At 41.4% G+C, this 27,370-nt stretch overlaps 1 protein-coding gene across 2 annotated transcripts in view; it reads right to left on the reverse strand.

Annotated features, from left to right (window-relative positions):
* Window positions 1–27,370, reverse strand: part of ift74 (intraflagellar transport 74) — a 158,565-nt gene that overhangs the window by 13,260 nt on the left and 117,935 nt on the right. For both annotated transcript variants that reach the window (XM_039759704.1, XM_039759705.1), the window contains 3 exons: window positions 26,315–26,412; window positions 24,341–24,467; window positions 8,848–9,011 (listed from right to left, as the gene is read on the reverse strand). In XM_039759704.1, the coding sequence (XP_039615638.1) occupies window positions 8,848–9,011; window positions 24,341–24,467; window positions 26,315–26,412 (389 nt within the window). The remainder of the gene's footprint in view (window positions 1–8,847; window positions 9,012–24,340; window positions 24,468–26,314; window positions 26,413–27,370) is intronic.

Below are 27,370 nucleotides of genomic sequence, written 5' to 3' on the forward strand. Positions count from 1 at the left end.
GAGGCAAGAGTAAATGAAATTACCGTATAAGCTCTCCTGCAGATAAGACAGGGCTTGATTTTACTGTATAATTTCTGGTATTTTATAGTACTGGTCATATAAGTCGAATGTGGAAAACTCACGCTATTGGTCCAAGAGATGATGATCTGCCAACGTCCACCTGAGAGAGTAACCACGGAGCACACGGCATTTTAGTTTCTATGTATGTTGCCCACGTGACCACACGGTAATACCCAAACTATTCTGAAGCGACGTTTGCACAGATCTGTGTTTTTGGTATCTCACGCCCTCATACACCTTTATCGTAAGAGCATCCCTTATCTATGATGGATGGTTCGATCAGAAGAAAATAATGAAGCTGGTTTTAAATTAAACGTCATTGAAGTAGCGAAAGAAATTGGTAACTGCGCTGCTGCAACAAAATTTGATGCGTCTGAGAAACTGATGTGAGATTGCAGGAGGCAAGAAGATGTAAAAAAACAAAAATCGATTTTATGATCGATTTTTCGGGTTTCAAGACCTAACTTATACGGCGAGTACATATGGTATATTATTATAGTATTATAAATATAAATATAAATTAGGGTGGCACAGTGGTGCAGTGGTGTTGCTGCTGTCTCACAGTAAGGAGACCTGAGTTTGCTTCCCAGATCCTCCCTGCGTGGAGTACTTTTTACTTTTACTTGAGCACATTTGTGAAGAAGAAACACTACTCTTACTCCGATACGTTGGGCAACACTTTTTTCCATTAGATACACTATATTTTTGCCAGAGAGAAGCCGCCAGTGGATCTACTGCATGACTGTTTCACTAATTAGACGTAGCAACAATAATCACATGACTCTGTTTCACCAATCAGATGCAGCCATGCAGTTACATGACCACACACAAACTGTGGCGGCATAGCGGCACAAACTCACAGACAGCGGACAGGGAAAGAAAGAATACATGAAAAATGAAAGCCAACTCCTGCTGAAGCTTAACCATCACTTCACTGAGTTGAAGAACAAGCACGTTTAAACCAAACATACACAGACACAGACAGTCCAGGTAAAGTGAAACTTCTTGTACGTGCACAAGCTGACTTGTTCTAATGTTATTTTCTGTCAGCTGTGCTATTTGGAGGGCAAGTGCATATGCAGTATTATACTGTCAGTGTACAGGAGATCTTTATCTGCTATGGTGGGCTGTATCAGGAGTGGGCAGGAAGAGGAGTATAGAAACCTAATCAAGGACTTTGTTAAATGGTGCGACTCAAACCACCTACAACTGAACACCAGTAAGACCAAGGAGCTGGTAGTGGATTTTAGGAGGCCCAGGCCCCTCATGGACCCTGTGATCATCAGAGGTGACTGTGCAGAGGGTACAGACCCATAAATACCTGGGAGTGCAGCTGGATGATAAACTGGACTGGACTGCCAATACTGATGATCTGTGCATGAGAGGACAGAGCCGACTATACTTCATTAGAAGACTGGCGTCCTTCAACATCTGCAATAAGAAGCTGTAGATGTTCTATCAGACGGTTGTGGCGAGCGCCCTCTTCTACGCGGTGGTGTGCTGGGGAGGCAGCATAAAGAAGAGGGACGCCTCACGCCTGGGGAAACTAGTGAGGAAGGCAGGCTCTATTGCAGGCACGGAGCTGCACAGTTTGACATCCGTGGCAGAGCGACGGGCGCTGAGCAGACTCCTGTCAATCATGGAGAATCCACTGCATCCACTGAACAGGATCATCTCCAGACAGAGGAGCAGCTTCAGTGACAGACTGCTGTCACCATCCTGCTCCACTGACAGACTGAGGAGACCCCACACTATGTGACTCTTCAATTATACCCAGGAGGGTAAACGTTAACATTATACAAGATTATGGACTGTTATACCTGCCTCGCACTCTCCACTCTGCATTTGTTAACCTGCACTGCTTTTTTTTTTTTTTTGTTATCACTCTTGTGCCCTTGCCACAAGCTGAAATATAATTGCATTTTATTAAGGTTAGCTGTGCTAATTTGTTCAGAATGAGGATAACTTAGGGTTGCCAGATGTCCCTTATACAATACAATACAATACAATTTATTTTTGTATAGCCCAAAATCACACAAGAAGTGCCACAATGGGCTTTAACAGACCCTGCCTCTTGACAGCCCCCCATCCTTGACTCTCTAAGAAGATGAGGAAAAACTCCCAAAAAAAAATCCTTGTAGGGAAAAAATGGAAGAAACCTCGGGAAAGGCAGTTCAAAGAGAGACCCCTCTCCAGGTAGGTTTGGTGTGCAGTGGGTGTCAAAACAATACAATACAATACACTGAACAAATCCTCAATACAGTATGAATAATATATAGTATATAGTATATATATAAAAGCTGTTTGGGTGTCCTTCCGTCCCGTGAGTGCTACGCAGGCGCGGAGTTTCACACACGCCCCGTCCATTTTCAATGCATGATGGGATTTGTAGTTTCGTTTTTCCAGGTAAAAGATGATTTTCTACTCCAGACTGTGCGATATCTTCTTCTTCTTTCTTACTATATAAAAGCGGTCGGGATTGTCCTTCCGTCCATTGAGTGGAAAGTGTAGGTATTTTTCATTTTTATTACTATTTAATTTAATATTGTTTCTTTGTATCAGTAAGCTGCTGCTGGAGTCTGTGAATTTCCACTTGGGATTAATAAAGTATCTATCTATCTATCTATCTATTATATAGTGCCTTTCACATCTATCTATCTATCTATCTATCTATCTATCTATCTATCTATCTTGTCACTCTAAGTAGTTTGCACTGTTCAAACATACATGTTACCTACTATAGGTATCGGCTTCAAAAGCTTTGTTGTGAAAAACTAATATTTGGAACTTTGTGTTATTTGTGCATCTTTATTTTGTAAAGATGTTATTTATTTTTACTCATTTTTAATTGTATTATTTGGAAATAGGAAAATGTGCACATTATTTTATATTCTTGTCTGTCTTATTACATCCATCCATCCATTATCCAACCCGCTATATACTAACACAGGGTAACGGGGGTCTGCTGGAGCCAGCCACCACAGGGTGCAAGGCAGAAACAAGTCCCCTGGCAGAGTGCCAGCCCACCACAGGGCACAGACACACACCTGGGACAATTTAGGATCACCAATGCACCTGACCTGCATGTCTTTGGACTGTGGGTGAAACCCACGCAGACACGGGGAGGACATGCAAACTCCATGCAGGCAGGACCTGGGAAGCGAACCCTGTGAGGCAGAAGCGCTACCCATTGCGCCACCGTGCCGCCCCTGTCTTATTGCAACATTTCTAAAAATTTAATAATTTATTATGATCAAACAGTTACTCAGTACTTGAGCAGTCTTTTCACCAAATACTTTTTCACTCTTACTTGAGTAATTTTTTAGATGACTACTTTTTATTTCTACTTGAGTAATATTATTTTGAAGTAACGCTACTCTTGAGTACAATTTTTGGCTACTCTACCCACCTCTGCCAATAGGGAAGCGCCGCTGTAACCAAGAGACAGGAACAGATCACGTGATGCGTGAATGTGTGCACTTTGAGGTCACATGACACAAAAAAATAAAAAAGTAGAAGCATACGTACCACCCTCGAGACCCTGCTCTGCAAACCGATAAGCGGGTTTAGAAAATGGGTGGGTGGCTGGATTTTAGAATGTGACTCACTGTCCCAAAAAGAGGCGGTGTGACAACCGACCAAACAAAAGAAACCAGTCCAGCTTTCAAAGCGGTTACCCAAACTCCCTGAACGCATCAGAATGTCACGCCATGCAGACTTTTTTTTTTTCCCAGCTCGTTTAGGGGCCGAGCAAAATGTGAAGTCAGCACTGCAGGGCACCCCCTGACAGCCAGCTCTGCGCCTCACAGGAATGTTTCTTTTTCATTGAATAATTTTGATCCACCGAAGGTTGAAAAACTCCAAATTAGCAAAATTTGACAAAAGAAAAAAAAAAAAAACAAACCCCCGTGGGATGGATGGATACCTGCTTCGGCTGGGACTCTCGCCATCTGTGATAACATTTCTTAGCAGTTAAAATGTGCTTCCTGGTGTCAAACATTTCATTGGAACCCACATCCTGTTTGACAGCAAGTGTGCACTCCACATCCTGCTCGGCGAGGTGCAATGGCAAAAGGTTCCTCAGTGTTGACAGCTCAGCTGGCATCCAGCATGGCGTGTGTGAGCGGCACATTTCACTGTTAACACTGGAAGGCTCCACGTGCTGCTTTAGCACAACGTAACACTTCACGCTTCATTTACTTCTGTTCAATAAAAGATCTCACACAAGACGGCTCTGCCCTGAATTTTCTCCGTTAAGAGATTTATGACGCACAGTGCCTATAAAAAGTATTCACCCCCTTGGACATTTTCACACTTTATTTAGATGTATGGCACGGAATGGATTTAATTTGGGTTGTTTGACGCTCATCAACAGAAAAAGACCCTTTAACGTCAAAGTGGAAACAGGTCTCTGCATAGTGACCTCAATTAGTTACGAATATATGAAAACACTAAATAATTGATTCACCACAATGACGTGACACCCCTAAATCATCACTGGGGCAGACAATTGGTTTTAGAAGTCCTGTAATTAGTTCAATGGAGGTCCCCTGTCTGGGGTTTCAGGTGAGTGGGCCAACCTGTGTGGAGTCAATATATGGATTGGGGGCTAACCTACAAAACGAAGACAAAAGAGCCAGGGGATGGAGACAAGAAACTGTCCGAGTCACTGAATACTCAGGGTGGCACGGTGGTAGCATTGCTGCCTCGCAGTAAGGGCACCGGGGTGCACATCCTCCCTGCTGGCTTCACGTGGCTGGCTTAGGTGTATTCATGGGGCTCATGATGCTTTCTGAGGTCTGTTGAAATGACAAAGACATAGCAAATGGATGGACACACAGACAGACGCACAAAAACATTTCCTTTTATTAAAGCAGATAGCTGTGCTGCCCACCTAAGATGGGTTGAGATCTCAGTAATTGACGTAGACCTCAGTGTTAACGTTTGCAGCGCCCCATCTCTTGGAATGACATTTTTAATGCATGTAGTAATGCAATACATTACATTTGTCATTCCAACAGATGGTGCATGACATATATTTGTAGCAATAAAATGCATTACGACAAATGTTTGTGACATGCCGTTTCTTGTAATGACAGACACACAGACACTTATCCTTTGACAAGCTGCACTACCTATCGATAATGGGTTGAAATCTACATAATCAACTCAGACCTCAGATTTAATGTTTGCAGTACGCCATCTATTGGAATATATTTCGTAATGCACGTATCACAAATATTTGTAGTAAGAAAATGCATTACATTTGTCATTCCAACAGATGGCACACCACAAGCATTAACACTGCTTTTACAAATCCCATACCAAATGGCATACGGCAGAGACATATGCATTGCATTCCAACCAAATATTTGCACTTTGTATTTCTACTAAGACCCCCAGATTCTTCACAAAATACATTTCTGGCTGTGCCACCCCTCAGAGGCAGGTTGAAATTGAAGTAATCAATGCACACCTCGGTGTTGATGTTTTCACCATCTTTTGGAATGTAATTTTTAATGCATGTAGTAATACAATACATTACATTTGTCATTCCAACAGATGGTGCATGACATATATTTGTAGCAATAAAATGCGATAGATAGATAGATAGATAGATAGATAGATAGATAGATAGATAGATAGATAGATAGATAGATAGATAGATAGATAGATAGATAGATAGACACTTTATTAATCCCAAGGGGAAATTCACATAATCCAGCAGCAGTATACTGATACAAAGAAACAATATTAAATTAAATAGTAATAAAAAATGAAAAAAATTAAAATAAAATTAATGTTAGCATTTACTCCCCCGGGTGGAATTGAAGAGTCACATAGTGTGGGGGAGGAACGATCTCCTCAGTCTGTCAGTGGAGCAGGACATATACTACAAATATTTGTGACGTGTCGTTTCTTGGAATAACAGAGACACAGCAATTGGAACTGACACTTACGTATATACAAAGACACTTATCCTTTGTAAGGGACAGCGGGTAGCTCACCCCGGCCGGGATGCCCTAAGAAAGGGAAGGATGGGGGAAGGCAACTACGTTTAGACACTGCTTCCCCGAAGACGCTAGATGGGGACTTCCTTGCAGCGTAGCGGTGCCCCAGATTCCCGCAAGACACTACTGGATTTGGAGTTCGGCTTTAAAACCCTGCTGGGTACCATGGGTGGCACCAGGAGACACTGCAGGTGGACATGGGGGGGGGGTCATGCGTCCTTCATAGCCCGGAAGTACTAGTGAGTCACGAGGACGGAAATCCAGAAGTACTTCCGGGTTGAAGAAAATTCAAGTTTTCCATTTGACCCATTGGCAAGCGAGCCAGAGTCGGGTGGAGGTGGACAAAGCTTACTGGGTGGTGTGGAGGAGAAATAGAGAGAGAGAGAGAGAGAGAGAGAGAGAGAATTATTGTATGTACTTGTGTTATTGTGGCTGTGGAGCTTGGGGAGCACTGTTTTAAAAAGAAAATAATTAAAAGGAACTTCTTGGTGCTTTTACCTGGTGTTCTCTGTGTTTGTCTTTTGGGTTTAATGGGCAAAAGTGACCCCTAGCGTTCAAACCTTTTACGAGCTGTGCTACCTGTCGAAAATGGGTTGAAACCTACACAATCAACACAGACGTCAGATTTAATGCTTGCAGTGCACCATCTGTTGGAATGTATTTCATACTGCATGTATCATAAACATTTGTAGTAATAAAATGCACTGCATTTGTCATACCAACAGATTGCGCCTCACAAGCATTAACACTGCTTAATTACATATGGCAGAGGCATAATGCATTCCCATGGCATATCACAAACATTTGAATTTTGCATATGGCAGATTCCTGGCTGTGCCACCCTCTAAGCATATGCATTGCATTCCAACAGGTGGCATATCACAAACATTTGAATTTTGTATTTCCAGTATGACCTCCAGATTCTTCACAAAAATGCATTCCTGGCTGTGCCACCCCTCTAAGACAGGTTGAAATTGATGTAATCAACGAAAACCTCAGATTTAATGTTTGCAGTGCACCATCTGTTGGAATGTATTTCGTAATGCATGTAGTAATATAATACCTTACATTTATCATTCCAACAGATGACGCATCATAAACATTTGTAGCAATAAAATGCATTACTACAAATGTTTGTTACATGTCGTTTCTTGGAATGACAGGGACACAGCAAACGGAACTGACACTCATATACACAGACACTTATCCTTTTACGAGAAGTGCTACCCATGAAAAATGGGTTGAAATCTACATAATCAACGCAGACCTCAGATTTAATGTTTGCAGTGCACCATCTGTTGGAATGTATTTCATAATGCATGTATCAGAAACATTTGTAGTAATAAAATGCACTGCATTTGTCATTCCAACAGATTGCACATCACAAGCATTAACACTGCTTTTACGAATCTCATGCCAAACGGCATATGGCAGAGACATATGCATTGCATTCCAACAAGTGGCACATCATAAATATTTATATTTTGTATTTCCAGTATGACCCCCAGATTCTTCACAAAATTCATTCCTGGCTGTGCCACCCCACTAAGACAGGTTGAAATTGATTTAATCAATGCAGACCTCAGTGTTGATGTTTGTGCCATCTTTTGGAATTTAATTTTTAATGCATGTCGTAAAACAATACCTTACATTTGTCATTCCAACAGATGACGCATCATAAACATCTGTTAGAATACAATGCATTACTACAAATGTTTGTTACGTGTCGTTTCTTGGAATGACAGAGACACAGCAAACGGAACTTACACTCATATACACAGACACATATCCTTTTACGAGATGTGCTTCCCATCAAAAATAGGTTGAAATCTACACAATCAACGCAGACCTCAGATTTAATGTTTGCAGTGCACCATCTGTTGGAATGTATTTCGTAATGCATGCATCACAAACATTTGCAGTAATAAAGTGCACTGCATTTGTCAATCCAACAGATGACGCATCACAAGCATTAACACAAATCCCATACCAAATGGTGTATAGTACACACATATGTATTGCATTTCAACAGGTGGCACAGCAAAAATATTTGTAGCAACACATTTTATTTCTACAAATGTTACTAAGGTGCCATCTGTTGGAATAACATTTATTACAACATGCATTGCAAAATATATTCCAAAAGATGGTGCACTGCAAGCATTAGCACCGAGGTCTAATTTGATTTCTTAATTTTCAACCTGTCACAGACAGACAGAAGCGTGAGTTCATTTATATTTCTATTAACTAATCGATAAGATATTGTTGGTTTCCACATATGCTAAGCCGTTTCTGCTTTGTTTTCTGTGTGTTTAAACTAATTGGTGTCTTTATTTGTACTAATTGTGTATTTGATGATTAGTAAAATTGATACTTGCATTCTATCTGAGAACTTGTCACAGGTTGCTCTGCACCTGTGCTCAGTTTACAACGATATACAAAAATAAAATAAACTGAATTAAATCGACAGCCCTAGTCTGCTTTATCCAAGAGTCTCGAGCTTGTCCAGTATGGGCAGTATGGCCTGCCAGGCAGCAGTCGGTCCTGGACAGGCAACAGTCACTCTGTCAAATTTAGAATCTCAAAAAAAAAAACTCAACATTTTCGGATGTGGGAATAAAGGCAATTCAGACACAGGCAGAACATGCCAACACCACACAGGCACTAAATGGGAATGTCGACCCAACAATCTTGAGCCGTAACCCACGTAGTGACCCAAGTAAACAGGACAAATAAGCAGCTTTATAATTAAGACAGTGCAGTGCAGAGTCACTACCTTCTTCTTTTCCTCTCCAGCTGTCTTCAACGCATCCAGGTTATTATACGTCTCAAGACCCTCCGTCATTTGCCCGATCTTCTCCTTCAGAGAGCTCAGCTCCGTGTTTATCTTGCTTTCTAACTGTTCTACCTTCTGGAGGTCCTGCTGCAGCCGCTGACTCTCTGAGAAAAGAGAAGTAAGGAATCAGAGTCATTGATCATTGTTCAATATGCTGAATATTACAATATAATACAGATAAGCATATCCAGGGTCACAGGCATAAATCCTCATTGCTTAGGGGACAAAATCAATTAATGTGCTATCTGTGTGCGTGTGTGCATACCCTAGTGAGTCAATCCCTGTTTAAGGAGAAAAATTAAAGTTTTGTCAAAAATGGGACATTCAGTCCAACCTGAGGCAGGAATCTCTAGTGACCTAACTGTTTAAAAAAGTAAATTCAACATCCAAACGTCCTTATATTTCTCTTAAAAGACAATGAGACACAAGCTAAGGAGTTTATTCAATAAAATTCAAAATTAGAAGCCATCATGAAAAATCCCCTCCATCCCCTGCAAACTACACAGAGTAATTAACATGCAAAAAAGTATAATTTTTGGATGAAATATCCCTTTAAAGGTAATTATTATTATTTGTATTTTAAAAATTAAGATTTTAATTAGACAGACAGACAGATAGATAGATAGCTATGAAATGCACTATATAATAGATATTTTAGTTGTGTTGGCAGGGATAGATAGATAGATAGATAGATAGATAGATAGATAGATAGATAGATAGATAGATAGATATGAAAGGCACTATATAATAGATATTTTAGCGTAGCTGGCAGGATTAGACAAACAGACAGACAGACAGACAGACATATATGAAAGGCACTATATAATAGATATTTTAGCGTAGCTGGCAGGATTAGACAGACAGACAGATAGATAGATAGATAGATAGATAGATAGATAGATAGATAGATAGATAGATAGATAGATAGATAGATAGATAGATAGATATGAAATACACCATATAATAGATATTTTAGAGTAGCAGGCAGGATCAGAGAGATAGACAGACAGACAGAGAGATAGATAAAGCTCATAACAGCCCCCTCAGAGAGCTTTGGACCAAATCACAAAGCCACAGTAGCGATTTTTGCTCCGACTGGTTCTTAAACCCCCCTCATGTGACTGCATTATTACACGCAGCAGCAAACTGCCTAACTAGAGGCCCCTATGCCTTTAGCCTCCAAGCTAAATGGGGAGTAAACCCAGAAATACAACAGGAGGTAAAGGTAAGGCTTGTGTTAAGGTGAAAATACAAATCTGACAGGATGGTGTAGAACGCCTCCAGTGGTTTTCTGAAACTAAAATCCTGCGAGTCAAAGCTTTCTCTCCAAGGTGGCGTTTAAGAAACTAAAGTATAGGAAAGAAGCAGTTTGCTTTTAGCTGTCTGTTGCATCTTGAGGGAACATGAGAAGGAAAAACACGTGGGTAAACAGATCCCAGAGTTGAGTATTTAAACAGGACATGAAAGTAGTGTTTACTCGGACTTAACTGTACAATCATAGGAAATGTGCACAGGTTCTCATAGACGTTACTGTTCAGCATTTGCTTCTGTGCAGTTGTGTCTCTTTAGAACTCCTTCACCTAGAAGGCATAAGGTACTACGGACACTTGTATCAAGAGATACATGCAGTATATTGTTAGTCAGTAGTCAGTTTTGGATGTTGTAGCTCCATCTTTTATTGTACAGTGAGGCTGTACTACTAATGAAGGACAGTTCTTGATTAACCTGTGCAAATGCATATGCAGAATCCTAGAAATAAAGTTAAAAGGATTACATTCTGAATTATGAGCCAACACAAGGAATCAACTTGACAGCAAAATCAAACAGCTGTAATACATTACTATTAAGTTTTTAAAATCATTCTATTTCTGACTTACAGTTAAAATGTTGGAATACAGTTGGAACAGTTCCAACAACAGCAAAGTCCAACAAAGTCTTCAGAGATTTATTTTCACCTGGGCCCAATTAGACTGAAGATTTTTTTGTTTTGTTTTTCTGGTTACCTCTATTGTGTTCTCAGCTTGCCTAAATTTACATTAATCATTCAAACTATTAAAATACATAATTATAAAAGGCACGGTATAACAGATAAATAGAGAGATAGACATGAAGATCATTATAAGACAGACAGATAGATAGATAGATAGATAGATAGATAGATAGATAGATAGATAGATAGATATGAAAGGCACTATATAATAGATATATTAGCGTAGTAGGCAGGATTTGATAGATAGATACTTATGAAAGGCACTATATAAGTAAATTAATTAGATAGACAGATATATGCAGTATTATGAAAAGCATTATATTATAGATATGGAAAGATCTACATAGATAGCACTATGTGACAGATATGAAAGATACCATATTTCAGATAAATTCTTAACTGTGAAAGCCACTACAAAATGAAATCAATCAGAAATATATTTATGAAAGGCACTATATATGTGTATTAGACAGAGAGAGATATGAACATCATTATATGTTATATGTGTAATTATTGTAATTATGAAAAGCACTACACAAGTAAATAACAAAGACAGTTATTAAAGGAACTATATAACAGATAGATATGAAAGGGTCTATATTATAGATAGATGTGCAAGGGAAGGATGTAAAAGATGGATATGGCAGGCACTATATTATACACAGACACTCTTGGTGCTGTTCTAGATTGATACATACTCAGATTATCAACAGCACAATAAAGAGTATAAATAAGGAAGGCAGGCAATTATGAACGACACTATATACTAGATAAATAGATATAAAAAGCACCAACTTACAGACTGATGTAAAAGGCATTATATTATAGATAGATATTAAGGGTGCTGTTATTGGAAAATACTGTAATTATGAAAAGTAAATTTGAAAGACAGTACATAACAGACATTAAATGTATAATCTTATACATAAATATATAGACTATTAATGGCACTATGTGAAATACATGAAAGGTACTGTGAAAAGTCAGTAGATAAATTAGATAGATATGAAAGGCACTATAAGATAGATAGATAGATAGATAGATAGATAGATAGATAGATAGATAGATAGATAGATAGATACGTATGGCGTGTCTTATTTGAACGATATTTTGTTTATAAATGTACACAGTTTGAAAATGTGTCAGATATCATTTGGAGTGTTTTGCTAACTTCTATTAAATTTCTGAAAAGAAAACTCAAACAGAAGTCTTGGAGACAAATCGTAAACATTTCTCTGTAGGCTCTATTTGAATAAAACTTCTAAAAACTCTGAATGCAAACGTCCTTCAGGTCATTTCTAACCACTCCACACTGCCTCACATGTCTGTGACTGCTGTGCCCTCCATGGTTGGTCCCTAGCTCATGCCCTGTATTGCCAAGGTGTGCTCCAGTCCCCTCCTGTGAACTCACTAAAGCAGTCACTGAGATGTCACTGCATGTTTATTTATATAACATTTTTGGGTTTATTAGCTCTATGAATCGGCCCTGTAAAATATTCAGTCATTATTTGATCATTGAGATACCAGAATAACTTTGCAATCGCGATTCAAAGATATGAGTATGAATGAAGATCAGAGGGTTTCCCTCTATGTAGATTTGTTTTTATGTGGAAACTTAAAAGTAAGCTCAGCGTTATTTGATATTTTGGTTTTGTAGGGTGTACATCGCTTCATTTTGTGCCTTGTAAGGAGGGAATTCCACCAAACGGCTACAAAACCTTGGCATTAAGTTAATAGAACAAGGCACTGCAGTGCCTACAAGAAAACCCCGTGGCTTATCTTTGGAAGGTTTCTAATCACCAAGAGGTCCACCCAAACCTCAGCCCACCCCTCCACCTACACATTTTTTCTTAATTAAAGGCAAATTTCTCTTCCAACATGAAAAGCTTTGTTTTAGCAAGCAAGCAGCAGGAAGAGGATGCAACCCAGTTCCTCCTGATATGATATGAAGTCTCCGCTAGGAACCCGCCGTGTGTACACAGAGGTTCACTCGGAGCCTCGGCTCGGCTGACCTGCGCTTTATCACACACAAAGTGCCCCATCAGCAGGTTTGTTTATTTTCTCCGACTTCCTTCTGGGCGTGAGTTGTATAAACTAAGAGTTTCTTCATCTTTTGTGAGAGCCAGCATTCCTGGGCAATTGTCACCAAGTCCTGTGACTCTAAAGAGGCTTAGATGGTAAAACACTCGACACAAAGGCAATTCCTTAGTTACGACCTGGACAGTTTCCCATTTGGGAAATCTTAGAAAATGTATATATTGTGAGATTTAAAGATGGTCTAAAACGGAGTGTCCCTTAAAAATCAGAATCTTGGAATCGATAGTAAAGATAACCAACGCTTCTTCAATTTGTCCCTTGACTTCATCAGTTATTCTTAACTGGAAAATGACAATGGCAGCCGTAGTGCAGGACTGCCTTCTCTCTCAAGTGCAGGTTAAGGCCTACTTCTCACTGATCAGGGTCTTCTTGTTTTAAGAATAATACTAATTTATGACTGTGGTGGGCTGGCGCCCTGCCCGGGGTTTGTTCCTGCCTTGCACGCTGTGTTGGCTGGGATTGGCACCGGCAGACCCTTGTGACCCTGTGTTTGGATGTAGCAGGTTGGACAATGACTGACTAATTTATGAACGCAAAAGCAGGATATAATATTTTAAATTCTGCTCAATGCAAGCTAGTATGAAAGGGGAACGGACCCAATCCCAGCAGCATCAGGCCCAAGGCTGGAACGAACCTGGGCAGAGTGTCAGTTCAGTACTGAGTACACTCATGTAAGCACCCACAATCCCAAAGAGCCAATTCGAAACAGCCAGACAAACTATATAGCACCCTTCATACTGGAAAACATCACGAATGGCTTTATAAAACCAAAAATGTCACCACACATGGCTTATAGTGACTCGGCCACTGCCATATTGGGGTTTGGTGATGCAAAACAGTACAGAAAACCAGGTGTTGAACAACCCACAGAAACGTCCATCTATTCCTAACCTAAATCACTTACTGTATGTAGTTTGCGGGTACAGCATTGGGCACAAGGCAAGAAGCAACCCTGGAGGGGGCATCAGCACACTCACACAAGGCCCAATGTGGAGTTTATCAGTTAACATACACACTACTGGGCTGTGGGAGGAAAACCAGAGAGGAGCGTGAGGGGAAATGGAAGAAGGAGTAGAGCAAAGAGTGACCACCAACGCAGTACCATGTTGGCTCTGTAGCTGAAACAGCAGCACATAAGGACTAACGTGATACGTGTAGAGCCACCCATTGCTTACACACACATCAGCGGAGAAGTAGTGTGTTAAAGAAGTAATGAAAAAGAAAAGGAAACATTTTGAAAATAACGTAACATGATTGTCAATGTAATTGTTTAATCACTGTTGTGAGTGATGAGTGTTGCTGTCATATATATATATATAAATATACACACACACACACACATATAAACATATACACATATATATACAGTATATACACAGACACATATATACATATACATATATACATATACATACAGACACATATATACACACAAATATATATTGTGGAGGATTGCCGGCTTTCCATGCCGGTCCGCACCCCCAGGCCGCCAGGAGGAGCTCTCCCGACAGCAGGATCGCGGGCCCGAGGTCCAGCAGGGCCTTATGGACCTTGTAGTGTTTATACACAGCCCTGCTGGATACCTTGGGGGCCACCAGGAGTCGCTGTGGGGGGGGCTTATGGGCTCTTTTGTACCCTATGACCCGGGAGTACGTCATGGTCACGTGATAGGAAGGACCGACGTGCTCCCGGGTTGAAGAAAAGGACTGTTTGCCCTGACCCGGAAGGAATAAGGAACTGTGGACTGTTGGGACAGGAACACCTCCGGGTCAGGGGCTATAAAAGGACGGTACCTCAGTCCAGACACTGAGCTGTGCTGGGTGGGAGAGGAGCAAAGTGTCTGGGCGAGGAGGAGTGATTATAGTGTTGTGTTGAAGAATTGGTTTATTATATGAGTAGTGTGGAGGGTGCTTGGTGCACTGTAAAATATAATAAAGAGTCTTGGACTTTTACCCGGTGTCTGGAGTTGTACCTGAGGGTTCAAGGGTGCACTACTGCCCCCTACTGCCACAATATATATATATATACATACACACACATATATATATAAACATATATATACATACATATCTACATACACACACACACACACACACATATATATACAGTCTTTGGGGTGCGAGCAACTGTTGCTGTGGGTGGCAGAATCCATGATGGAAGAAAAATGAAAAACATTATTTGTACAAAATCTTAATTTATTTATCCATTCCTAAATAATTAAATGGGCAGGCTATTTCGTATTAGTGCAATACGCTGCTTGTTAAAACGGATGAATCCTGCTCTTACGTGCAAGTCTGTGTGGATATTATGAACCATCGTATCTGTTCAAGTTCTATTTAAATTTTAAATAGAAGGAATTTTTATTTAGTCGACAGAATATTATTCCGGAATAAATCAACTCAAACCTTAAATAACTTATAATATTTTGCTCTCCATAAAAATATATCCTGTCTAAATTATACAAGTTAGAAATAAAGTAAACGTTAAAAGAACAAACATTCAAATTTCTTTACTCTTATGTAATTTTATATAAAAAATAAACTTAAATTTTAAATATCCCAAAAGATTTTGCTCTCCATAAAAATATATCCTGTCAAAATTATACAAATTCAAATATGAACATGGTGCATAACAAAACCTGGAAATATAAATAAAATGTGTTCTTTTCAGCAATAACAAATCAAATCATTCAGTTGTCTTTGCTCTTATGTCATTTTATCAGATTTGGACGCCTGGCATCTTTTTGGCAACAAGTTCGTTTCTGTTTGGTGTGAGGTTCTGTGTTGTGGAGATTCTCAGGATGGACTGCAGGTGCTCATCAGTGAGGCGACTCCTGTGTGCTGTTTTGTTAGTCTTCATGACTGAGAAGAGCTTCTCACACAGATATGTGCTACCAAACATGCACAAGGTTCGAGCCGCATGTAGACGGAGCTGGAGCATTTCTGTGGGAATGGAGTGAATAAACTGTGCGGGCCGTGCAGTATCGACTTTGCCTTCAGTGTGCCATTACACTGCAGCTCAATCACCTCCATCTGAATCTGCACAGGTGCAGTTTCCACATCGACGGCAAATGGGTTGAAACAACTCAAAATTCTTTTTGTTCTTCAAAGTCACCAAAGCGCCGTGTGAACTCAGTGCGCTCAGTTTATCAGCAAAGTGCGTATTTGGGAACACCGTAGTGCCGACTTGGTTCAACATTACTTGGCAACAGGGAAAGTGGGGCAAGTTGCACTGGTGCATTTGTGTCTCCCATAAAAGTAGCTTCACTTGAAATCACTTTGTGATTTTGCACGGTAAAACGTCTGCTGAAGTGTCAGATTCTTCTTTAACTCTTCTGCTTTCTGTATCTTGTGCATTGCATTCAGGTCTTTCAGGTTATCTTGATGTTTTGTCTCATAGTGCCGTCTTAGATTAAATTCTGTAATTACAGCCACATTAGCTCCACAAATGAGACACACGGGTTTACCGGCAATGTCAGTAAACATATACTCAGCCTCCCATCGGTTTTAAAGGCTCTATGTTCAGAATCACCTTTTTCTTCGGCATGTGTGGGCTAGCTTCGCAATAACTTGCAGCATCATAAGCTAGACTTGATTAACGGTAAGTGTTCGCAAGGCAGCTGAAGCGCTGCATTATGGGATCTGTAGTTTATTGTGTTACCAGCGCTTCATATCCCCGGCCATTAATAACAATAATACAGTATATAAAATGATCTCGCGGGCTGGATATAATTACACGCCGGCGCCGGATATGGCCCGTGGGCCTTGAGTTTGACACATATGGACTAAATAGAACTTGAAAATAAATATTTTTTCGAATGTGATCGCGCAATTCAGATCGAGTTGACGCAAGACTACAGTACATCGAGCCAGCGTGCTATTGTGGTTTTGCCTGTGTGCCTCAATAAGTTACCCTCCCCTCGCTCTTACTTTTTTACCGTTCATCTAATGAATACACTGAGTATGGCTTTACCAAAACAATCATTGATCGCGAATAAAGTATCCATTATTCATAAAGCTTCAATTGGTGATCTGTCTTTCTGCGTTAACCGCATATTTTTCATCGCCTCAAACCAAGGGGATGCAGGCTAAAATGAATCGAGAAGCACGCGTACATACTTAGTGCATCCCCTCTCAGGAATCGAACCTCGGAAGTCAGCGCTACAGGCAAAGCCTCTACTATTGCGCCACGCGCGTGGTTTGTCTATTTGAGCGTAGCAGTGTAATTCGGTTTTTGTTCAGCACTCTTTGGAACTGTTGCTTTTTGTCTGTGCACTGCGTCAGTTCATGTGAGCCGTTGAATCTGGTTTTATATGTCACTCGCTCGCTTCTAATTGTTTCACTGCCCTCTTAATTATATAATGTATGTTTTCTTCAGCGCTTTCTGTAGCTCTTCCTGCTTTTCTACGTAATGCGTGATTACGTGAGAGGCGTGATGATGTCACACGAAACTCCGCCCCCCACGGCTTTCAGTAAATGGAGAAAAATAGCTTCTAGTTATGACCATTATGCGTAGAATTTCGAAATGAAACCTGCTAAACTTTTGTAAGGAAGCTGTAAGGAATGAGCCTGCCAAATTTCAGCCTTCTACCTACACGGGAAGTTGGAGAATTAGTGATGAGTGAGTGAGTCAGTCAGTCAGTCAGTGAGTGAGTAAGTAAGTCAGTCAGTCAGTCAGTCCGTCAGTCAGTGAGGGCTTTGCCTTTTATTAGTATAGATAGATAGATGATAGATAGATAGATAGATAGATAGATAGATAGATAGATAGATAGATAGATAGATAGATAGATAGATAGATAGATAGAATTTTATTTGTCCCAAGGGTATAAGCAGCTTGTCCATCCACAGCCTCAGCTCAGATCTTCGTACAGAAGCTGTCATGTGAGGACCTCATAGAAGATTTGGTTTTCAGCAGATGTAGACATTTACTGTTGTGAAATGCAGCAAAGAGTCTGAAGAAACTACTAAACATTTCATTATTTAAAATAAAAGGTATTTGTATTTGATGTTAAACGTTAGAGTTAAGTTTGCGATGTGTGTTTCTTTGTTTATTTATTATGTATATTTGGTGCTCATCTTTATAAGAAATACTAATGTGGTGAATTCACAGGAAGGGGCAAGGGTGATTAGAGCCCCAGTTTACTTAGGGGGGCGCACTGGATACATGTGACATTGTTTTATCATATTGGGTCAAATTAGCCTGTAATTCAGAGTCAGTTTTTTTTTTTAATGGCCCTCTCAGTGAGGTTTTATTTTTTCAGATCCCTGATGTGGCGTCTAGCAAACCAAACAGAAATGTGGTTTTCTCTTTGTGCCTTCACCACAGCTTTATATATAAGTAGCTAAAAGCAGTAAGTGTGGCGTTTTCCAGACCTCTGTAAAGATGGAGAGTCAGCACGTCTCTATTAAACATTATCAGATTGTATAATTAAACCTCAATGTGTTAGGCTGGGTTTTTTTTCCAGTGGATTTAATGCAGTAACACAATGATGTTTGCTTCTTTTTAAATGGCTATGTGATGTCAAAAAGAAATCTTACAAGCTGTCACACTCTCATCTTTGTAACAGGAACGGCAGCAACGTTAAAGAGTTGCCCTTTCTCTTTTGGCAACACTAAATCTGCCATGCTGTCCTATTAACACCTGTGGCAACACGGCCTCAGTACACAGCAGTGGCGGCCCGCCAGCTCATTCTACAGATGGGAGTATGGAGTGAAAATGCTGACACAGAGGAAGAAAAGCTGACACTGCCGCTTACTGCTACATTCACACTGTAATTACTTAATACGTTGTATTATAAATATGTGTATTTACGAGTATATCTACTGCACCCTCCACAACTGTTGGCACCACAGTAAAGATGAGCAAAAAAAAAAAGTTATAAAAAAATCACCTTTTGTTGAACTGCCATAACCTCACACCGAGAAAAATGAAGTTCATTTACTCTGATAAAAAAATAATCCCTCATCAGAAAATAATTATTTTTAACACAACCATAGCAGGTGGCAAGGTGGCACAGTGGGTAGCGCTGCTGCCTCGCAGTTAGGAGACCTGGGTTCGCTTCCCGGGTCCTCCCTGCGTGGAGTTTGCATGTTCTCCCCGTGTCTGCGTGGATTTCCTCCCACAGTCCAAAGACATGCAGGTTAGGTGCATTGGCGATCCTAAATTGTCTCTAGTGTGTGTTTGGTGTGTGTGCCCTGTGGTGAGCTGGCACCCTACCCGGGGTTTATTTCCTGCCTTGCGCCCTGTGCTGGCTGGGATTGGCTCCAGCAGACCCCCGTGATCCTGTAGTTAGGATACAGTGGGTTGGATAACTGATGGATGGATGGACAACCATAGCACAGACCCCATTCTAGAAAACCCAGGATGGGGTAAGAGACCAGTTAGCCGAGGTCTCCAGGACTCTTTACTTTGTGTTTGACTTTCCTTTTACGATTTTCATCTCCTCGACTGTCAACTGGCCACGGTTCATCAAATTAACTAATGTTTCTTTAATCAGTTTCTATCTTGTTCTCTGTGTGTTTTATATGTTGTACCAGTTCTGTATTTAGTAATTAGTATAAATCTGTACTTGTACTTTAATGTTCACAATGCTGTCCGCCTGCACTCGTTGAAGAGTTGAAGAATGTTAGGTTATATAGCACGATCTGTGGAGTACAAGTCCAAGGAGGTTCTGCTCAACCTTTATAATGCACTGGTGAGGCCTCATCTTGAGTACTGTGTGCAGTTTTGGTCTCCAGGCTACAAAAAAGACATAGCAGCACTAGAAAATGTCCAGAGAAGAGCGACTAGGCTGATTCCAGGGCTACAGGGGTTAAATTATGAGGAAAGATTAAAAAAGCTGAGCCTTCACAGTTTAAGCAAAAGAAGATTAAGAGGAGACATGACTGAAGTGTTTAAAATTATGAAGGGAATTAGTACAGTGGATCGAGACTTGTATTTTAAAATGAGTTCATCAAGAACACGGGGACACAGTTGGAAACTTGTGAAGGGTAAATTTCGCACAAACATTAGGAAGTTTCTCTTTACACAAAGAACGATAGACACTTGGAATAAAGCGACCAAGTAGTGTGGTAGACAGTAAGACGTTAGGGACTTTCAAAACTCGACTTGATATTTTCTTGGATGAAACAAGTGGATAGGACTGGCGAGCTTTGTTGGGCTGAATGGCTTGTTCTCATCGAGAGTCTTCTAATGTTCTAAAGAGTTCTATTGTACTGTATTGTGCTAACACTGCAAATGAAATGTATTACTTAGGATGACGATACAGCAGGGAAAATAAGTACTGAGCGCGTCAATGTTCTTCTCAGTAAATGTATTTCTAATGGGGTTGTTGACATGAAATTTTCACTAGATGTTGGTAACTACCCAAGTAATCCACACATACAAAGAAATCAAAATAAATAAGTCCATAAATTAAGTTATATGTAATGAGGTGGAATGACACAGGGAATAAGTATTGAGCACGCTTACTGAAATGTATTTCATCATTTAGTAGAAAAGCCTTCTGTATGGAGAAACGAGTTGCGTGCACTGCTCAGGTGTGATTTGGACCCACAGTAATCCACACATACAAAGAAATGAAAACAAAATATTCCATAAATTAAGTTATGTGTAATAAAGTGGAATGACACAGGGAATAAGTATTGGACACATGAAAATGAGGAGATGCAAAAAGGCCTGGAAAGCTAAGAAAGCAGCCGAGATCTGTCAGTACAATACAATCCCTCTTAACCGACCACCTGGGGCAGCAGTAGCTCAGTCGGTAGAGCGGGTTGTCCAGCAATCGGAGGGTCGCAGGTTCGATCCTGGCTCCCGGCATGAGAATGCCTGCTGGTGGTGGTCGGAAGGATTGGTGGCGCCAGTGTTCGGCAGCCTCGCCTCTGTCAGTGCGCCCCAGGGCAGCTGTGGCTACAAAGTAGCTTATCATCACCAGCGTGTGAATGTGTGTGTGAATGGGTGAATGACTGTTGTGTTGTGAAGCGCCTAGGGGGGTTCTTGAACTCTAGTAGGCGCTATATCAAATACAGGCCATTTACCTCGGGACTGGACCCATGGCCAGTTGCCATTTTGGCCGGTTAATCCGATGCATACCTATTTTCATGTAGAAAAACATTTCTAAGGTATGTACTGTACCTCTTCGATGTTCCTGAAGAAACCATATCCACAAGGCTTCATCCACGATTTCGCACACGGGTTTTTTTCTCGTACAATGACTGGACAGTGTGGTGTAGCGGGTCCACAGCTCAAGTCAAAAAGGCCACTTTTTAAATATATAATTGCCGCATTCGTGGTTTAGCGAGGGGGTGTGGTATGTGTGGCCGATCGGTTCTCGGGGAGTTCGAGATGCGGACGATCCTAGCTTAAGTGCACAGGTGAGGAGTCGTCCCCATCCGTAATAGTTCCCGGGAACTGCTAATTGCCACATCTGATCCACGTCCCCCTGATAAATAGAAGCACGAGGCGGCTAGGGGGAGAACAGGAAAGAACGGGAGGTTAATAGAGAAGGAAGCAGGTAGAGGAAAGACGGTGCAGGAGAGCGAGCGAGCGAGAGCAGATTCGATGGAGCAAAGGCAGGCAGCTGGGAGGTGAACTCCTGCATAGGAGTGTTTGGCCAACACTCGGTGGGGCTGAAGAAAGCGGTCGCTCCAGCTGAGTGATCACGGAGCTGGAGTGACCGGTATTGAAGTCGACTGGCCATCGAAAGGCAGCGGCAGTCGTGGAGGCTTTGGGCTGGTTTAGCCCCAGCGTGAGCGTCCTGGCCGCTGGGCAAAGAACCCAAGTCTCAGTCTGGATGGAGCCCGATGTAGCCAGGGATCGGAGGGTACTGGACCAGTGCAGAAGGCAGCTGCACCTGCAGGTAGGGCGACTCCCCTGTTGTGACGCCCGTTGGGAGAAGCAGGGGAGCCGCCAGGTAGAAAGAAGAAGGCACCGTGGAAAATTCATAAAGGAATATGTAAACGGAAATCATTCTGAGCGTAGGAGCCCTCTCACCTTCCAGGAAAGAAGGAAGTGCATACATATAATATAAAGAAGATTTTATAATTTAATTTTATTGTAACAGGCCGGTTAATCCGTCGGCTGGTTAATGCGAGGCCAGTTAAGAGGGAATATACTGTATTTAGACAGCAATTCTGATAACCGCCTGTCAGTGCAAGTGAATATCCGCTGCTTTAGTCCTAATTGGTGGCCTATAAAAAGGTTTCTCATTCCCAAGGTGTTACACGAGAAGCATCTCATGATGGGTAAAAGCACAGAGCTCTCTCAAGACCTTCACGATCTTACTGGCGGCATTCGTGACAGACCTACTTCTAAACTTCTGAATGTTCCAGTGAGCACCATTGGGGCCGTAATCTGGAAGTGGAAAGAACATCATTTCACCATAAAACGGCTCCTTGAAAGATTTCTGTCCAAAGAATAATCAGAAGAGTTGTCCGAGAGCCAAGGACCACTCGCCGAGAGCTTCAGAAAGACCTGGAACGAGCAGGTCCAGTTGTTTCAAAGAAAACAAGAAGTAATGCACTCCACCGCCATGGCCTCTATGCACACTCATAACGCAAGACTCCACTGCTGAAGAAAAAACACTTTGAAGCTCAGCGAAAGTTTGCTGCACAACATTTGGACAAGCCAATGAAATCCTGAGAGAATAGAGTCCGGTCAGAGGAGACCAAAACTGAACTCTTTGGATGTCATTGCATACACCATGTTTGGAGGAGAAACAGCACTTCACATCATCACCCCAAAAACACCACAGCAACAGTGAAGAGTGGAGGTGGAAACATCGTGGTCTGGGGCTGTCTGTCAGCATATGGTACTCGCAGACTTCACAGAATGGAAGGAAGGATGAATGGAGAAATGTAGTGGGACATTCTTGATAAGAATCTGCTGCAATTTACCAGGATGCTGAAGATGAAATGAGGGGGGACATTTCAGCAAGAAACACACAGCCAAGGAAACTCTCAGTTGGTTTCAGTGAAAGAACATAAGGCTGCTAGAATGGCCCAGTCAATCATCCGACTTGAATCACATTGAAAATCTGTGGAAAGAACTGAAGATCAGAGTTCATAGAAGAGGACCCCGAAACCTTCAAGATTTGAAGACAGTTTGTGTGGAAGAATGGGCCGAAGTCACACCTGAGCAATGTATGTGACTCGTTTCTCCATACAGGAGGCGTCCTGAAGCTGTCATTTACCAACAAAGGCTTTTCTACTAAGGATGAAATACATTTCAGTAAGCGTGTTCAATACATATTCCACTTTGTTACACATAACTTCATTTATAGACTTATTCGTTTTGATATCTTTGTATGAATATATCTTTGTATGTATATATCTTTGGGTCACTGCTTTTTGCAGATGATGTTGTCCTGTTTGCTTCATCAGGCCGTGATCTTCAACTCTCTCTGGAGCAGTTCGCACCTGAGTGTGAAGAGGCTGGGATGAGAATCAGCACCTCCAAATCCGAGACCATGGTCCTCAGCCGGAAAAGGGTGGAGTGCCCCCTTAGGGTTGGGAGTGAGATCCTACCCCAAGTGGAGGAGTTCAAGTATCTCGGGGTCTTGTTCATGAGTGAGGGAAGAATGGACCATGAGATTGATAGGCGGATCAGTGCGGCATCTGCAGTGATGCGGGCTCTGCATCGGTCTGTCGTGGTGAAAAAGGAGCTGAGCCGTAAGGCAAAGCTCTCAATTTACCAGTCGGTCTACGTTCCTACCCTCACCTATAGTCATAAGCTATGGGTAGTGACCGAAAGAACGAGATTGCGAATACAAGCGGATGAAATGAGTTTCCTCTGCAGGGTGTCTGGGCTTTCCCTTAAGGATAGGGTGAGGAGCTCAGTCATCCAGGAGGGGCTCAGAGTAGAGCCGCTGCTCCTCCGCATTGAGAGGAGTCAGATGAGGTGGCTCGGGCATCTGATCAGGATGCCTCCTGGACACCTCCATGGTGAGGTGTTCCGGGCACGTCCAACCGGGAGGAGGCCCCGGAGAAGACCCAGTACACGCTGGAGGGACTATTTCTCCCTGCTGGCCTGGGAACACCTTGGGATTCTCCCGGAAGAGCTGGAAGAAGTGGCCAGGGAGTGGCTTAAGCTGCTACCCCCGCGACCTGACCCCGGATAAGCAGAAGAGGATGGATGGATGGATATCTTTGTATGTGTGGATTACTTGGGTGGTTACCAACATCTGGTGAAAATATCACGTCAATAGCCCCATTAGAAATATACTGACTGAGAAAAATGACACATTCAATACTTATTTTCCCCGCTGTATCTACAACATTATTAATACAGACGATTTCATCCCAGTAATGCACTAGTACAAATAAATAAATAAATAAAAACATTTCTCACCTGCTGATAGGCCTTTGGCTGTACTTTGGGATTTCTGCATTTCGGTTTCCTTAAATGTAAGATCTTCCTGCATGGTTTTCAGCTCACTAGCAGTTACTGATGAGATCTGCTTCAAACGGTTCATATTCTGTGCAAAAGAACAAAATGGATATAAACGAAGTGCAAACGTTTATGCAAAACTCATTTTTAGACGTACACCACATATACTGTAGATATACAGGGAAAGTATTGGGATGAGTGCAACAAATTTCTAGTTAGGCATGTGAATCTGATTTGACCCTCTTTGGAGTGACGTCTGTCTGGCTGGCTGTGCTGGCGTCTCTCTGGGTGTCACTAAGGATGGATAGAAACCTCAAGAACATTAATCTGAATGAAACTCTTAATGAAATGTGAAACAGTTACTAGCACGGTAAAAAAGTAAATCCTACTGGAGGCAGTGAGTTTGTACAGGGTGTCCCAAAAAGAATATCAGAGTTTCAAAGAGCTGTAGCTTTGGCGCCCATTAATCAGAGACTGCAGAGCAACCTAGTGGCATTTTGAGGAATTAATCTAGTTTCATTTTGTTGCCGGTACATGGTGCTAGTGCTAACAGTGTGTTGTTTCGATTAGTTATGTTTGCAGTTATGGCTGTACCACAATAAAAAGCTTTTTGCGTTTGAGAATTCGCCAGAACTCAAATCAGTTGTTACTGTGCAGCGGGCATTTCATCAAAAATATGGGACTGACCCTCCGAATGACAATCCCGGCAATTTCGGGATACTGGGTGTATTTGCAACGGGCGACCTCGAATTTCCTCCTCTGCTGAGAATGCGTTCACTCGGAGCCCATCGAAATCAGTTCGACGAGCAAGTCATGAGTTACAGATACCAAAGTCAAGTGTATGGAGAATTCTCCTACGCCAGTTGGTTATGAAACCATATCGTCTGCAGTTGGTTCAGGCCCTTAGACGAGGGGATAAGACGCGTCGAGTTGAGTTTTCAGCTTTCATCCAGCAAAATTTGGAGACCAATGAAATTTTTTGTTCCTTGATTATCTTCAGTGATGAGGCCACATTTCACATTAGTGGGAAGGTAAATCGTCATAATTTACGAATTTTACAAATGTGTTTTCACCATTTAAAACAGATCTTGAAATATCATTGAAAACCTATGCAGTTATCACTGCAATTCTCCATTAAAATTGCCCAGACCATGGCACATCTGTTACATAGTTGTAATTACATACCCTGATGTTTTAATTACATTTTGAAAGTACAAATACGTCGTAACTATGTAAGGACACTTGTTTTTGGATCACTGATAAATTGTTACATTGTAATTATATACACTGTGGAATAACAATGACAACTGAATAATTAGCTATAGCGTTACTTTGTATTATACAGCAAGTACGGAGTAATAACTCATAGTTACACTGTACAGGTAATTATATAGTAGTTACAGTGTAATTATAGACAATGTAAAGTATTACCGCTTATTTTATATCATGTCTCATGTTTTATTCTATTTTGTACAGTGTATTGGGACCATGCTGCATGGTGATTTTGTATTTTAAATAAAGTTGATTGATTGATTGATTGACTGACTGCCCTGCAGGGTCCTGTGAGGGCCACCATGGGGAGCTGCAGGAAGGAGCTGTGTTTTCAGTTTTTTAGAGTGCTTCCTGTTTGTGGTGTCCCGACACTTTAAGTACTCCAGGGTCTGGCATAAAAATGGCCACCCTCACTAACATAGTTGAGTCAGTGCTGAGAGAGAAGTCAAGAGAGGCTCCCCCGTGGAGAGAGGAGAAGAAGAGAAAGGAGTGAGCTTTAGTTGGAGACAGTTAAATGGAAGAAACCCGTTAAAGGTTATCTGCAATTAAAACGATTATGTCTGAACCGAAACTGTGTTAGCAAAATCGTGTCAAGGGTTTGGGGGATCATGAGGCACCCCCTTACAAGCCACAGAGGTTTTAGATTAAAGCACATATACTCACCCTACTCGTATGCTCTAGAAGTGCAACAATGCTGGCCTCTACCTGGCTTCTGCGCTCAACGTCTTGTGCTTTGGTGCTTTCATACGATTCCAGAAAATCTTCAATTACAAAGAAAACAACAATTAAAACAAATAACCGCGAAAAACATTCACTTACTAACATTACAAACATTAAAAGTGCAATTTCCCTCCCAAATAAAATATTCTGTACATGTGACAATAATGACTCTATAAACCAACTATACTGTATATACAGTATGAGCCTTAATATGTCAGGATGACCATCAGACCCCACAATGGCCAACCATTCAGCCCCTGACGGAGTCAGACAGATCTTGGCACAAATTTTGTGGCAGTCTAAATGTCAAGGGGTCACTGTGATCCAGTTCTGTCTGGTTACAGAAAGCAGGCAAAATAAATGGTTCCTAGGACGCAAAGCCTACGGATGCCTACATCTGAATGTATTTTTATTGCATCGTCTTTATCTACAGATACTGTCTAAATGAAGGACAAATCTTGATATGTCAACATATCTCTCTATTATAAAAAAAAAACTTGGGACGAGACGTGATCTTATGACGAGAGACAGAGAAACACTTTCACGTCCCGCGAGACATGCTAGTCATGTCATACTTACAACCTTTGGAACTAAGTCTTGTGATACACACGGAGAGCAGGTTAGAGATAATGGAAGTAGGAAAATTCGAAAGATTCAGAAAAATTAGAGTAAAGATTGCATTAGCGCAAACAAATAGAAAATATTATTCGGTGAAATAACGGAATTGCGAAAAGAGATTGAATAGTGTTTGAGGATGTCTGGAGGAGAAGAGAGACAAGGCAGTGACTTTAAAACATTTGAAGCGCCGCACGAATTGCAGATCACATGGCACGGGACAATCAGCAGCAAGCCAGCAGCTGATCGCGCAAAGAGGAGGTAAAAAAACAATTGTTATGTGTTTCCAATTGTATCACCATTTAAGAGGGCATTTCAGAGACGTGAACATGTCTCCTTGGGGTGCATTCAGCCCCCCACTTCACAACAGTGCATAGCCGTAGA

Source organism: Polypterus senegalus, chromosome 7, assembly GCF_016835505.1.
Source record: "Polypterus senegalus isolate Bchr_013 chromosome 7, ASM1683550v1, whole genome shotgun sequence".
NCBI lineage: Eukaryota > Metazoa > Chordata > Cladistia > Polypteriformes > Polypteridae > Polypterus > Polypterus senegalus.